At 38.2% G+C, this 15,156-nt stretch overlaps 1 protein-coding gene across 1 annotated transcript in view; it reads right to left on the bottom strand.

Annotated features, from left to right (window-relative positions):
* C4H7orf72 (chromosome 4 C7orf72 homolog) overlaps positions 1 to 15,156 on the bottom strand; it is a 62,452-nt gene that overhangs the window by 24,407 nt on the left and 22,889 nt on the right. The window contains exons 4-5 of the mRNA XM_005678891.2: positions 14,285 to 14,423; positions 12,405 to 12,472 (exon numbers count right to left, since the gene is read on the bottom strand). Of these exons, the coding sequence (XP_005678948.1) occupies positions 12,405 to 12,472; positions 14,285 to 14,423 (207 nt within the window). The remainder of the gene's footprint in view (positions 1 to 12,404; positions 12,473 to 14,284; positions 14,424 to 15,156) is intronic.

The following is a 15,156-nucleotide window of genomic DNA, read 5'->3' as shown; positions in this document are numbered from 1 at the left end:
GGAATTGTCAGGGGACGTTCAACTTTAAGGGATCCAATATGTCATTTTCTTCCTTTGTGTGCCGTTTCTCAAGGACTCTCTATTGCTTATCAGTTCTTGGAAAACAGGAATGAGCAGAGCTGCACGCAGTTCTCAGGACTGAGATCATGAGAAAGAGCACCTGCTTGGATTCCTTTCAGTGACTCCCTTCAGTGACCTTTTACTTAAAGGTAATCTATTCAGTTATGCCCCTCTTACTCAGGATATGGAATGTTTTCTGGCCCTTTGAAGATTGTTATTTGCTTGGCTCTGGTTTTGCTCAATTTTTTTTTTACTGCCCAAAGCTGCCTTGTATGAAGATATATAAGCATGCATTTCTGCAAATAAAGTACCCTTGTTTCACTCGAGACTTGGGTCTCCTGTGTCCTTCTTCTCGTTGACTCCAGTCCCCAGGTCCCGGTCTACGAAGACCGTGACACACTATTAACAGAGATCACTGATCACAGATCACCATTACAAATATAATAATGAAAATGTCTGGAATATTGTGAGAATTACAAAAATGTGACACAGAGATGCAAAGTGAGCAAATGCTGTTGGAAAAATGGCACCAACAGACTCACCTGATGCAGGGTTCCCACAAACCTTCAATTTATTAAAAAAATGAAACAAAAAAAGAACAAACCCACAAAATCAAAAGCAAAAACACAGTATCTGTGAAGCACACCAAAAGGAGGGTGTGCCTGTCAATGTAAGCTTCTTGGAATGTCCCCAAATCTAAACAGCACCACAGGGTTCATCTTAACCTTTTCTTTCTGACAGTATGAAATCTGACTCTAGCTATCTACCAAAGACCTACTTTTTTGTTCAAAACTAGTATATACGAAAGAAGTTTTACTTTTTATTCTTTTAAAAATTTTACTTTATTTTGCTTTACAATACTGTATTGGTTTTGCCATACATTGACATGAATCAGCACGGGTGACATGAGTTCCCAATCCTGAACCCCCCTCCCACCTCCCTCCCTATATCATTTCTCTGGATCATCCCCGTGCACCAGCCCCAAGCATCCTGTATCCTGTATCAAACACAGACTGGCGATTTGTTTCTTACATGATAGTATACATGTTTCAATGCCATTCTCCCAAATCATCCCACCCTCTCCCTCTCCCTCAGAGTCCAAAAGTCTGTTCTAAACATCTGTGTCTCTTTTGCTGTCTCGCATACAGGGTTATCATTACCATCTTTCTAAATTCCATATATATGTGTTAGTATACTGTATTGGTGTTTTTCTTTCTGGCTTACTTCACTCTGTATAATTGGCTCCAGTTTCACCCACCTCATTAGAACTGATTCAAGTGTATTATTTTTAATGGCTGAGTAATACTCCATTCTATGTACCACAGCTTTCTTATGCATTCATCTGCTGATGGACATCTAGGTTGCTTCCATGTCCTGGCTATTATTAACAGTACTGCGATGAACATTGGGGTACACATGTCTCTTTCAATTCTGGTTTCCTCAGTGTGTATGCCCAGCAGTGGGATTGCTGGGTCATAAGGCAGTTCTATTTCCAGTTTTATAAGGAATCTCCACACTGTTCTCCATAGTGGCTGTACCAGTTTGCATTCCCACCAACAGTGTAAGAGGGTTCCCTTTTCTCCACACCCTCTCCAGCACTTATTGCTTGTAGACTTTTGGATCACTGCCATTCTGACTGGTGTGAAATGGTACCTCATTGTGGTCTTGATTTGCATTTCTCTGATAATGAGTGATGTTGAGCATCTTTTCATGTGTTTGTTAGCCATCTGTATGTCTTCTTTGGAGAAATGTGTATTTAGTTCTTTGGCCCATTTTCTGATTGGGTCATTTATTTTTCTGGAATTGAGCTGCATAAGTTGCTTGTATATTTTTGAGATTAGTTGTTTGTCCATTGCTTCATTTGCTATTATTTTCTCCCATTCAGAAGGCTGTCTTTTCACCTTGCTTATAGTTTCCTTTGTTGTGCAAAAGCTTTTAATTTTAATCAGATCTCATTTGCTTATTTTTGCTTTTATTTCCCATATTCTAGGAGGTGGATCATAGAGGATCCTGGTGTGATGTATGTCGGAGAGTGTTTTACCTATGTTCTCCTCTAGGAGTTTTATAGTTTCTGGTCTTCTGTTTAGATCTTTAATCCATTTTGAGTTTATTTTTGTGAATGGTGTTAGAAACTGATCTAGTTTCATTCTTTTACAAGTGGTTGACCAGTTTTCCCAGCACCACTTGTTAAAGAGATTGTCTTTAATCCATTGTATATTCTTGCCTCCTTTGTCAAAGATAAGGTGTCCATAGGTGTGTGGATTTATCTCTGGGCTTTCTATTTTGTTCCATTGATTTATATTTCTGTCTTTGTGCCAGTACCATACTGTCTTGATGACTGTGGCTTTGTAGTAGAGCCTGAAGTCAGGCAGGTTGATTCTTCCTATTCCATTCTTCTTCCTCAAGATTGCTTTGGCTATTTGCGGTTTTTTGTATTTCCATACAAATTGTGAAATTATTTATTCTAGCTCTGTGAAAAATACCGCTGGTAGCTTGATAGGGATTGCATTGAATCTGTAGATTGCTCTGGGTAGTATACTCATTTTCACTATATTGATTCTTCCAATCCATGAACATGGTATATTTCTCCATCTATTAGTATCCTCTTTGATTTCTTTCATCAGTGTTTTATAATTTTCTATATATAGGTCTTTAGCTTCTTTAGGTAGATATATTCCTAAGTATTTTATTCTTTTCGTTGCAATGGTGAATGGAATTGTTTCCTTACTTTCTTTTTCTACTTTCTCATTATTAGTGTATAGGAATGCAAGGGATTTCTGTGTGTTGATTTTATATCCTGCAACTTTACTATATTCATTGATTAGCTCTAGTAATTTTCTGGTGGAGTCTTTAGGGTTTTCTATGTAGAGGATCATGTCATCTGCAAACAGTGAGAGTTTTACTTCTTCTTTGCCAATTTGGATTCCTTTTATTTATTTTTCTGCTCTGATTGCTGTAGCTAAAACTTCCAGAACTATGTTGAATAGTAGCGGTGAAAGTGGTCACCCTTGTCTTGTTCCTGACTTTAGGGGAAATGCTTTCAATTTTTCACCATTGAGGATGTTTGCTGTGGGTTTGTCATATATAGCTTTTATTATGTTGAGGTATGTTCCTTCTATTCCTGCTTTCTGGACAGTTTTAATCATAAATGGATGTTGAATTTTGTCAAAGGCCTTCTCTGCATTTATTGATATAATCTATGGCTTTTATTTTTCAATTTGTTAATGTGGTTAATTACATTGATTGATTTGCAGATATTGAAGAATCCTTGCATCCCTGGGATAAAGCCCACTTGGTCATGGTGTATGATCTTTTTAATGTGTTGTTGGATTCTGATTGCTAGGATTTTGTTAAGGATTTTTGCATCTATGTTCATCAGTGATATTGGCCTGTAGTTTTCTTTTTTTGTGGCATCTTTGTCAGGGTTTGGTATTAGGGAGATGGTGGCCTCATAGAATGAGTTTGGAAGTTAACCTTCCTCTGCAATTTTCTGGAAGAGTTTGAGTAGGATAGGTGTTAGCTCTTCTCGAAATTTTTGGTAGAATTCAGCTGTGAAGCTGTCTGGACCTGGGCTTTTGTTTTCTGGAAGATTTCTGATTACAGTTTCAATTTCCGTGCTTGTGATGGGTTTGTTAAAATTTTCTAATTCTTCCTGGTTCAGTTTTGGAAAGTTGTACTTTGCTTAGAATTTGTCCATTTCTTCCATGTTGTCCATTTTATTGGCATATAATTGCTGATAGTAGTCTCTTATGATCATTTGTATTTCTGTGTTGTCTGTTGTGATCTCTCCATTTTCATTTCTGATTTTATTGATTTGATTTTTCTCCCTTTGTTTCCTGATGAGTCTGGCTAATGGTTTGTCAATTTTATTTATCCTTTCAAAGAACCAGCTTTTGGCTTTGTTGATTTTTGCTATGGTCTCTTTTGTTTCTTTCACATTTATTTCTGCCTTAATTTTTAAGATTTCTTTCCTTCTACTAACTCTGGGGTTCTCCATTTCTTCCTTTTCTAGTTGCTTTAGGTGTAGAGTTAGATCATTTATTTGACTTTTTTCTTGTTTCTTGAGGTATGCCTATATTGCTATGAACTTTCCTCTTAGCACTGCTTTTATAGTGTCCCACAGGTTTTGGGTTGTTGTGTTTTCATTTTCATTAGTTTCTATGCATATTTTGATTTCTTTTTTGATTTCTTCTGTGATTTGTTGGTTATTTAGAAGTGTGTTGTTCAGCCTCCATATGTTGGAATTTTTAATAGTTTTTCTCCTGTAATTGAGATATAATCCTAATATATTATGGTCAGAAAAGATGCTTGGAATGATTTCAATTTTTTTGAATTTATCAAGGCTAGATTTATGGCCCAGGATGTGATCTATCCTGGAGAAGGTTCCGTGAGCACTTGAGAAAAAGGTGGAATTCATTGTTTTGGGGTGAAATGTCCTATAGATATCAATTAGGTCTAACTGGTCTATTGTATCTTTTAAAGTTTGCATTTCTTTTTAAATTTTCTGTTTAGTTGATCTGTCCATAGATGTGAGTGGGGTATTAAAGTCTCCCACTATTATTGTGTTATTGTTAATTTCCCCTTTCATACTTGTTAGCATTTGTCTTACATATTGCAGTGCTCCTATGTTGGGTGCATATATATTTATAATTGTTATATCTTCTTCTTGGATTGATCCTTTAATCATTATGTAGTGTCCTTCTTTGTCTCTTTTCACAGCCTTTGTTTTAAAGTCTATTTTATTGGATATAAGTATTGCTACTCCTGCTTTCTTTTGGTCTCTATTCGTGTGGAATATCTTTTCCCAGCCCTTCACTTTCAGTCTGTATGTGTCCCTTGTTTTGAGGTGGGTCTCTTGTAAGCAGCATATATAGGGGTCTTGTTTTTGCATCCATTCAGCCAGTCTTTGCCTTTTGGTTGGGGCATTCAACCCATTTACGTTTAAGGTAATTATTGATAAGTATGATCCCATTGCCATTTACTTTATTGTTTTGGGTTCGGGTTTATATGCCCTTTTTATGTTTCCTTTCTAGAGAATATCCTTTAGCATTTGTTGGAGAGCTGGTTTGGTGGTGCTGAATTCTCTCAGCTTTTGCTTGTCTGTAAAGCTTTTGATTTCTCCTTCATATTTGAATGAGATCCTTGTTGGGTACAGTAATCTTGGCGTAGGTTATTTTCTTTCATTACTTTAAGTATGTCTTGCCATTCCCTCCTGGCCTGAAGCGTTTCTATGGAAAGATCAGCAGTTATCCTTATGGGAATCCCCTTGTGTGTTATTTGTTGTTTTTCTCTTGCTGCTTTTAATATTTGTTGTGTTTGATCTTTGTTAATTTGATTAATATGTGTCTTGGGGTTTTTTGCCTTGGGTTTATCCTGTTTGGAACTCTCTGGGTTTCTTGGACTTGGGTGATTATTTCCTTCCCCATTTTAGGGAAGTTTTCAACTATTATCTCCTGAAGTATTTTTTCATGGTCTTTCTTTTTGTCTTCTTCTTCTGGGACTCCTATAATTCGAATGTTGGAGTGTTTCATGTTGTCCTGGAGGTCTCTGAGATTGTCCTCATTTCTTTTAATTCGTTTTTCTTTTTTCCTCTCTGATTCATTTATTTCTACCATTCTATCTTGTATTTCACTAATCCTATCTTCTGCCTCTGATATTCTACTATTTGTTGCCTCCAGAGTGTTTCTGATCTCATTTATTGCATTATTCATTATATATTGACTCTTTTTTATTTCTTCTAGGTCCTTGTTAAACTTTTCTTGCATCTTCTCCAGGCTATTTACCTGTGATTCCATTTTGATTTCAAGATTTTGGGTCATTTTCACTATCATTATTCAGAATTCTTTCTCAGGTAGATTCCCTATCTCTTCCTCTTTTGTTTCGTTTGGTGGGCATTTCTCCTGTTCCTTTATCTGCTGGGTATCCCTCTGTCTCTTCATCTTGGTTATATTGCTGCGTTTGGGGTGGCCTTTCTGTATTCTGGGAATTTGTGGAGTTCTCTTTATTATGGAGTTTCCTCGCTGTGGGTGGGGTTGTATCAGTGGCTTGTCAAGGTTTCTTGGTTAGGGAAGCTTGTGTTGGAGTTCTGGTGGGTGGAGCTGGATTTCTTCTCTCCGGAGTGCAATGAAGTGTCCAGTAATGAGTTATGAGATGTCTATGGTTTTGGAGTAACTTTGAGCTGCCTGTATATTGAAGCTCAGGAGTGTGTTCCTGTGTTGCTGGAGAATGTGCATGGTATGTCTTGCTCTGGAATTTGTTGGCCCTTGGGTGGTGCTTGGTTTCAGTGTAGGTATGGAGGTGTTTGATGAGCTCCTATCGATTAACGTTCCCTGGATTCAGGAGTTCTCTGATGTTCTCAGGATTTGGACTTAAGCCTTCTGCTTCTGGTTTTCAGTTTTATTTTTACAGTAGCCTCAAGACTTCTCCATCTATACAGCACTGATGATAAAACACCTAGGTTAAAGATGAAAAATTTCTCCACATTGAGGGCCACCCAGAGAGGTTCACTGTGTTACATGGAGAAGAGAAGAGGGAGGGGGTAGTTAGAGGTGACTGGAATGAGATGCAGTGGGATCAAAAGAGGAGAGAGCAAGCTAGCCAGTAATCACTTCCTTATGTGCACTCCACAGTTGGGACCGCTCAGAGGTGTTCATGGAGTTATACAGGGAAGAGGAGAGGGAGGAAGTAGACAGAGGTGGCCAGGAGGATAAAAGAGGGAAATGAAAGAGAGAGAGACAGATCCAGCCAGTAACCAGTTCCCTAAGTGTTCTCCACTGACTGGAACACACATAGATTCACAGAGTTGGGTAGAGAAGAGAAGGGGGAGGGAGGAGGCAGAGACAATCTGGTGGAGAAAAAGGAGAGTCCAAAGGAGGAGAGAGTGGTCAAGCCAGTAATCTTGCTCTCAGGTAAAATTAGGTACTGAAGATTGGGTTTTTAAATGTACAAAATTGACAACAAATACCAAAAAGCAAAGATTAAAAATCTAGAGTAGAGGTTGGATTTTCAAAAATACAATATTAAAGAAAAGAAGAAGAAGAAGAAAAAAAAGTCACGGGAATTATTAAAAAACAACAACAGCCACTATATATATATATATATATATATACACATATATATACATATATATATATACAGTGTTTCCTTTAAAAATACGGTCTTTTTTTTTGAAAAGTAATAGTAGGTTATAAAAATTAAAATTAAAGGAGAAATAGAGGATTTAAAAATTTTAAAAAGTTAAGAAAAGAAGAAAAAGAAAAGAAAAACAAACAACAACATCAACAAAAAAGAAAGAAAGAAAGAAAGAGAATGGTCGTAAAAATAGTAGAGATATTTTTGTGACTTTCTCTGGTGTTGTGGGCAGTGTGGGGTCACTACCAAGGTAGTTCCCTGTTCATCTTCTTCTGTGTGCTGGTCTCTTCAGTGTCTGATTTCTGCCCTGACACAAGGGGGGAGGTGGTGGACAATTTTTTTTTTTTTAGGCTCACTTGTTCAGTCGCGCTGTGGGGAGGGAGGGATGCTGCAAACAAATAACACTGGCATGTGCTCGCAGTGTCTCAGCCACGCTGGGCATGCCCCTGCATACGGCGCACACCGCTCAGGCTCTACGTTGCTTTGCCAGGAACCATCTGAGGCCAGCACTAGGCTGCGTGCACCTCCCCGGTCTAAGCTGCTCAGGCTCGGCTCTCAGGCAGCCCTCAGAGGCGCAGATTCGGCTGGGCCTGCGTTTTGTGCCCTCCCCAGGTCCGAGTAGCTCAGGCGTTTGGCGAGCGCGGTCGCTGCGACTTGTCGCCTTTCCCGTCCCAGCTGCTCAGTTTTCTGGGTGGACCGCTGGCGCCCCTCGTGAGGCGGACGGTGACTGTCCAGGACCCCCAGAAGTCTTAGCAAAGAAGCCTGCTTGCAGTTTGGTAGGTAGTCTCTCTGGGGCTGCGATTGCCCCCTTCCAGCCCTTAGGGCTCTGGCTGCCTGTCACCAGAGGGGGATGGTCTTCAGCCGGCTATTTCTGTTCTGTCCTTTATTCTGTGAGTGGTCCTGGCAGTGTCTTATGTTAGAGCTTTTCGCGTGGTAGCTATCCCACAGTCTGGTATGCTAGCCCAAGTTAGTTCGCTCTGGTTACACTTGCGGCATTCCGGCCCGATTCTTAAAAAGCACTGCAGCCTGAGCCTCCCTGCCCAGCCCCCACTTGCTAGTGGCAGATGCAGGCGTCTGAGCTGCTTCTCCACTGGGGGAGTTACTGTTGGGCTTGTAATCTGTTGGTTTTGATTATTTATTTATTTTTCTTCCCTGTTATGTTGCCCTCTGTGCTTCCAAGGCTCGCCACAGACTCGGCAGCAGGAGTGTTTCCTGGTGTTTGGAAACTTCTCTCTTTTTGACTCCCTTCCCGGGCCAGGACTCCCTTCCTGGTACGGAGCTCCCTCCCTACCTCCTTTGTCCTTTTTTTCATCTTTTATATTTTTCCTACCTGTTTTTGAAGACAATGATCTGATTTTCTGGGTGCCTGATGTCCTCTGCCAGCATTCAGAAGTTGTTTTGTAGAATTTACTTAGCGTTGAAATGTTCTTTTGATGAATTTGTCAGGGAGAAAGTGGTCTCCTTGTCCTATTCCTCCACCATCTTCTGTAAAGCCCATAAGAAGTTTTAAAACTGCCAATCCATTTCTGGTGAGAAACACATTTACCAAATAGAGTATCGATAGCACTTATATACAGTTGTTTTTTTTTTTTTGGTCTTGAATCTTACAGTCTTTGGTCCAAACACTGTTTCCAAGATTACAAAGATCCAAATTTAGGACCACTCCTGATTTTCTCCATCCACTTAAATGTAGTTATGTCATTTGTCTGTAACACAGATTCACTAGTCACCATCTGCATCCCAATCTGGATTTTCCCACCATCGTGGTATCTATCAATCTGTCTTACTTTGTGTTCAGTAAAGTTTGCTCTCTGTGGTATACAGTTCTAAGGGTATGACAGAGTGTCCTGTGGCCAGTACCACAGGACCATACACAACTGTCCCATCTCCCTAATGTTAGTTTACGGGCCCTTTGTCTGCAGCTCTTTCCCTCTCCTCCAATTCCTGGCAGCCACCAAGCCACTCCCATCCTGGCAGTTTTGCCTTTTCTAGAATGTCATATAAATGGAATTGTGCAGTATGAGGCTTTTGGGTCTGGCTGCTTCCACTGAACAAAATGCACTGAAAATTGACTTGTGAGTTGTGTGCTGTGCTTGTTTTCTTTCACTGCTGAATAGTATTCCACTACATGGCTCTACTCTAGTATCTTCATCTACTAGATGTTTTCCATTCACCTGCTGACAGCAATCTTGGTTGTTTCCAGATTTTGAAGATACGAATAGAGCTGTTATGGGCATTCACATATAGATTCTTGTTGCTCACGAGAGCAGCATTTGCTAGATGAAGGCTCCAGGGTGAGTGGAACCCTCAGGAGTTCTGAGACATGACAGAACTGGTAAGATATATGGCTTTTAGTTCATTAAATGATTCATCATTAAAACAATAAATGCAATGGATCCATAGAAACTGGGTGAGCTATTTGCTATTTCACTACATGACATGTAAATAAAAAAAATGTTTATAAACTTCTTTTCTTTTCCTTTTTTGGCCATGCCACATGGCTTGTGAGATTTTAGTTCCACTATCAGGGATAGAACCTGGGCCCATGGCAGTGAAAGCACCTAGTACCAACAACTGAAACTCTAGCGAATTCCTGCAAAAAAGGTTTTTTCATTAGCTCTCACATAACATTAAGAGTTAGTACTCGTAATTTATATCTTTATTCTCTTAAAAGATGTTTGAGTGAGATTATCAACTATTTCAGCTTGCTATGTTTAAATGATCTTAAATTTTGAATGTTTCTATCTTTTATTTACATTATTACCATTCAATTTATACATGAGAATCTATTATTTTTATTGGGGTGCTTTATACATGTTAAAACCATCTTTTAAATTATCTTTATTAGAACTTAACAGATTATTTTAAAAATATGGCTTAATAAAATCTGTTTGCTGATGAGACTCAATTATTTTTCTCAACATTGTCATTATTTGAAACTTCAGATTCAGCATTTAAACTTGATTATGATTTTGCATGTTTCCACATCATTAGTCTTTCTTCTAATAATAATAAAAAATCCTTCTATAAAGGGCAATTTATGTTGGTTCTATTGAAGTGATAAGTAAAATTGTTAAAATATTTGAAAAATGTCACTTTGATATTATCTTCCTATAACTTAAAATTTTCAATAACTTACTGATTTTGCTAAGGCTAAAGTCTCCCATACTTTGCTTTACAATGAATTGTGGATTAGGTAAGTATAAAATTAAATGTACAAGGTTAACACCCTTCCACTGAGGTGATGAAATTCCAGGGAACAAAAGACGGGATAATCTCACTGTGGGCACATGCATTTTTCTTATGCATTATCTGTCTGTCACACTATTCTTCATAACTGGCCACAGTATTTGTTGCAAAATAAAAATATCTCTTTAAGGTTCCATGTGATTCATTCTTATATTTTCTATTCTACTTAATTTTCACAAAAATTCTGGTTGTGACTCTCCACTAATGGGCTGCAACCAACAAGCCACTACTCAGCAGTCTACTCACTAAACTGGGCCAGGACACCTGCCTAGTCCTGCTGAGAAACAGCTTCCTTGCTCAGACCATAAGTAAGAATCAATTTCAAAAAGTTTAAAGAAATAAATGTGAACAGCAAAATTTTAATTGTTTTAGGAAAAAAACAAAGAAGGATAATATCCTTATTACTTCTGGACAGGGAAAGATCTATTAAGAATTCCACAGAAAATAACAATATACTGAGGGAAATATCGATGATTTCAGTCATATTAAAATTCAAAACTTCAGTTCAGCAAAGGGCACGACCAAATAGAAAAGTCACAGACTAGAAGGAGATATCTTGATGCATATTACCAATAAAGGATTTTTATCCCAATAACAGCCATAAAACTTTCTATAATCAATAAGTAAAAGACAAATAACCCAGATGCAAAATACACAAAAAGGTAACTTATACACACGAGCATGCAAGTAAGTCACAACTTACAAAAAAAATTAGTAACTGTGAAATATTAAAATTATAATGAAGCACAATTTTATACTTTTAAAGTTAGATGTTTAAAATTTGGAAATTCCAAATGCAGGCCACAGAATGCAGCAGTGGGAACTCAAGCATTGTTGATGGTTGGTCCATTGGCAAAACTCATCTGGAGAATAATTGTTGCATTGTTAAGAACATAAAGGAGTTTAAATCTCTAGATGCAGCAATTATAGATGTAAGGATGCATATATAAAGCCCAGAAATATCTTTATACTTTATAAAGATACAGGGACATTGCTTCTAACTGCAAGAGAAATCAGACAAAAAATTAAATTACGAAAATGGATGACTAAATGGCAGTATATCCATTCACTGGAAGACTGTGTGTCAGAGAAAGTGATTACCTAGAGAAGCCAGCATGTGTGACTCTCACAAACACAGTGAGGAACAAAAACGGTAAGCTGTATGACTGGACATCTGATATCACTTATATTGAGTCTCCACATATGGAACACAATTTCATATCTTAGTTAAGAATAACATATATGTTTTAAGGGTGCAGGAATATATGAAACATCAAATCCAGAATAATGTGATCCCTGAGGAAGGCACATCTTCTTGGAGAGAAGTACACAGGGGCTTCTGGGTATTAGTAATGGTTTGTTTCTAAAGCTGGGAAGTAGATACACAGGTTATATTGTATTTCTATTTTACATTTTTATATAGGAAATATTCAAAATTAAATTTTAAAAATAAAAACAGGTGATGGCTGGATTGTGAGTTAAAATTAGAAGAAAAAAAACGATGACATATTCAAAGACAGAAATACCAAGTTTTTTTAGACTATATGCATAAAATTATATTTGTGGAATGATTAGTAATAAAGTTATTGTTTTTAGTGTTAAGAGAACACAAAATAACTATAAGATACAAAAGTTGATAGAAAATAATTTATAATCCCTTGAAGCCCATGTATTTTACAACACTATACATCTTCATATCAAATGATATAAAAACACTCCTTATTTTTAAACGGTTGTTGTATATTTGATAGTTTACACTTTAAGAAGGTTAAGGGAAAACCAGAGAAAGCTGGGAACACGCGTGACTGCACTGGGGTTTGGGTTCTCTCTCCAGCCACAAGGACAAAGTGTGAGGGCCTCTGGGATACTCTCCAGAGGATGTGGTCCTCACCCATGGGTTAGAGCGTCCGGTGATTAAAGATAAATATATGACAGTGATGAGAATATTAGGAGATAAAACTTACAAATTAACTGGCTTGACTGGAGCCAAGAAAGATCTTGTTTGAAATCTGTCCCAGAGTCCACCAACCATCTAAAATCATCAAAATGAATGACAAGTATTTAACAAAGTGACTGTAATTTCTAGTATTTAAATTTCAATTACTATGATTTCTGGTATATAAGTTTCAAGTACCGTAATTTCTAGTACACAAGCTCAGTCCCTCCTATCACAGGCACAGGCCCAGGGCACCTAGTGGAGGCACTCCTGGACCATCGTTACCTACTCAGAGGGCTGCTCCGGAACCGCTCCTGCTCTCTGCTTTGCCCTCAGGCCCTCAGTGTCAACTCTGTTTTCCGGAGCTGGACTCTGCCTTGTTAGCCACCTCCTCTGGACTGAAGCCCTTGTGAAAGGTCTGACTTCAGTTCTCATCTCAAGACGGTGCTTTCTTGGCTCCTCAGCCTTAGGATAGTCTCTCCCACCCTGAGCCTGAGCTCTGAATCTCATCCTGCCATGAAGGACTTTGGACACAAGTATAGTTCAACACCAAAGAATACGCAACAATAGACCAGTTATCACAAGGTATAAAATATTTTAAAGGAGTTGAGAGAGCCTTAAAGATATTAATAGTTAGGAATCCAGACATAGTTTTGGCCCTTTAATTGGTTTTAATTTCTGTGTGCAAATCACATGCTGAGATTTTATACTAATGCTTTATTTTCTCATTATCATTTTTTTTCACTGTAAAAGCTGAAGTTTTTCAAGTTAATCTAGACTTCTTAACCTGTAGCTCATGAACATCTTAGGAGTCCATGTTTAGAACTGTATTTCAATATATAGCTGATCTCTTTATAGTTCCGTTTATTTTACGTATTAAACACTTCATTCTGAAAGGTGGCCCCAGGGCTCAGATTTCCCCCCAAAGATAAGGGAATCGAGGGAACCAGAAGGTGCTTTGCAAGCACAGAACAGGGGCATCCCATGCAACTGTGAGGCCTAAAGTAAGACTTGAATGGTTCTCGAGATATAGCCCAGAGAAAACAGTGGTGAAGGCAGCGGACCGCTATCTGCAAAAGACAAGGCTGGAGGAAGCAGCAGGTGGACTCGGAGATTTGAGAGAAGCTCAGCACAGAGTGTGATGTGCAATGTGGAGGGTGACATGTCGGTGGTGAAGTAGAAGCTAGAGGAAGAGGTGGAAAGAGATGAGGGTAAGACAGAGGTCATGGGCAAATAACAGAGACCTGGGTATGTGCCATGCAAGGAGGATGAGTTTTACCTTCTAGAAAGTGATGGGTTTTAATCAGTGTGGTAACAGGGAGTGATTCATCCTTTAAGGAAAGCACCCTCGCTTTTATGTGGATATAATAATCCCTGTGATGAGTTTTTTATTTTTTCCCCCATGATGGGTTCTTGATGTCAGAAATGAAAACAATAAACATCTCTACCGATAATTGGGTATGTCTGTCACAAAAGCTCTATGACTCATGGATTTTCCCATTCTGCCTCAAAAAGTGCAGAGCTAAGTTCTGGATTTAAGGACTGTTCTCAGCATAGGCTCTCTGGAGGAATCAAAATCATATCTCTCTCTTCATTACTTACTCCTTCTTTTGGAATTTTTAAAGTAAACACAGTATTTGAAAATAACTTTTGAGAAAATGGTGGTCTTTAAATGAAATTTTAAAAGTTTCAATATAGGTATGAGTGCATTTGAGGTTATTGATGACTTATGATTATGGAAGTTTCAATTCCATAAATGTATATATTTGCTTTGCTCTTTTCATAACAATAAAATAAATATTATTGTGGTTTAAAGTTTGGTTCAGTAATAAATGCATTATCTCAAAAAAAGGTAACTATAAAGTCAAAGGGATTGTGCACACATAATTAAAATCCCTAATCACTGACCTGTGTTATTGCCGGCAATCCTTCATATCTTTTCAGTGTGAAACAATGTGAAACAGGGTCAGCGGCTTTTTCCACTGTTGTTTCTTCTGGCTCAAGTTTTGGTGGTAGCATCTTGTCCCAAGGAACCATTTCATAAGCTCTATAAAATTATTAAATAATGACATTTTATGAAAAATACATATCCAACTAGCATGGTTCCTAACAATATCACATTCTGTAGTAGGAAGATGTCCTCAAGACTCCTGCCCCTCATGTATACACTGTACACAACCACTTCCCTTCTAGTGTGAGCAGAGCAAATGAATGTGAGAGGTACTATTCCTATGACAGTTTCTATGGCAAATTTATATGGCAAAAGGGATTGCACACATGTAATTAAGTTCTCTAATCAGTTGAATTTGAGTGACTCAAAAGGTGGCTTATCCTAAGTGGTTCTAACCTAAACATGTGAGCCCCAAAAGAGGCAAGAAAACAACAGCAGACACTCTTTAGTTATCCTTAAACAAAACCGGTGAGTCGTGCAGCTGCACTGAGCTGAATTCTGCCAACAATCCCAATGATCCTGGGAGATGAGGACCCAACTGTCACTGATGTCTTGATTTCAGCCTGAGAAACCCTGAGCACTGAACACAGTGTGGACATGCCAGCACTTTCGTCTTATGGAAATGTGAGATGATAAATGGGCATAATTTAAAGCTGCTACATTGTGGTAATCTGTTACACACTTTTTTTTTCATTTGGTCTCTGCAGCAGGATAAGAACATTAATACATAAATAAACTATGGCTTAGAGAACTGAGTTTGTTTGCTTGATGTCACTCAGCCACTGATGGTCAAAGTTAGGACTCCCATCTTGATTACTGGCTTTTGAAG

The sequence above is a fragment of the Capra hircus genome, chromosome 4, assembly GCF_001704415.2.
Source record: "Capra hircus breed San Clemente chromosome 4, ASM170441v1, whole genome shotgun sequence".
Classification (NCBI taxonomy): Eukaryota; Metazoa; Chordata; class Mammalia; order Artiodactyla; family Bovidae; genus Capra; species Capra hircus.
The sequence above is the reverse complement of the archived record's forward strand: the minus strand, read 5'-3'. Positions and strand labels throughout refer to the sequence as shown.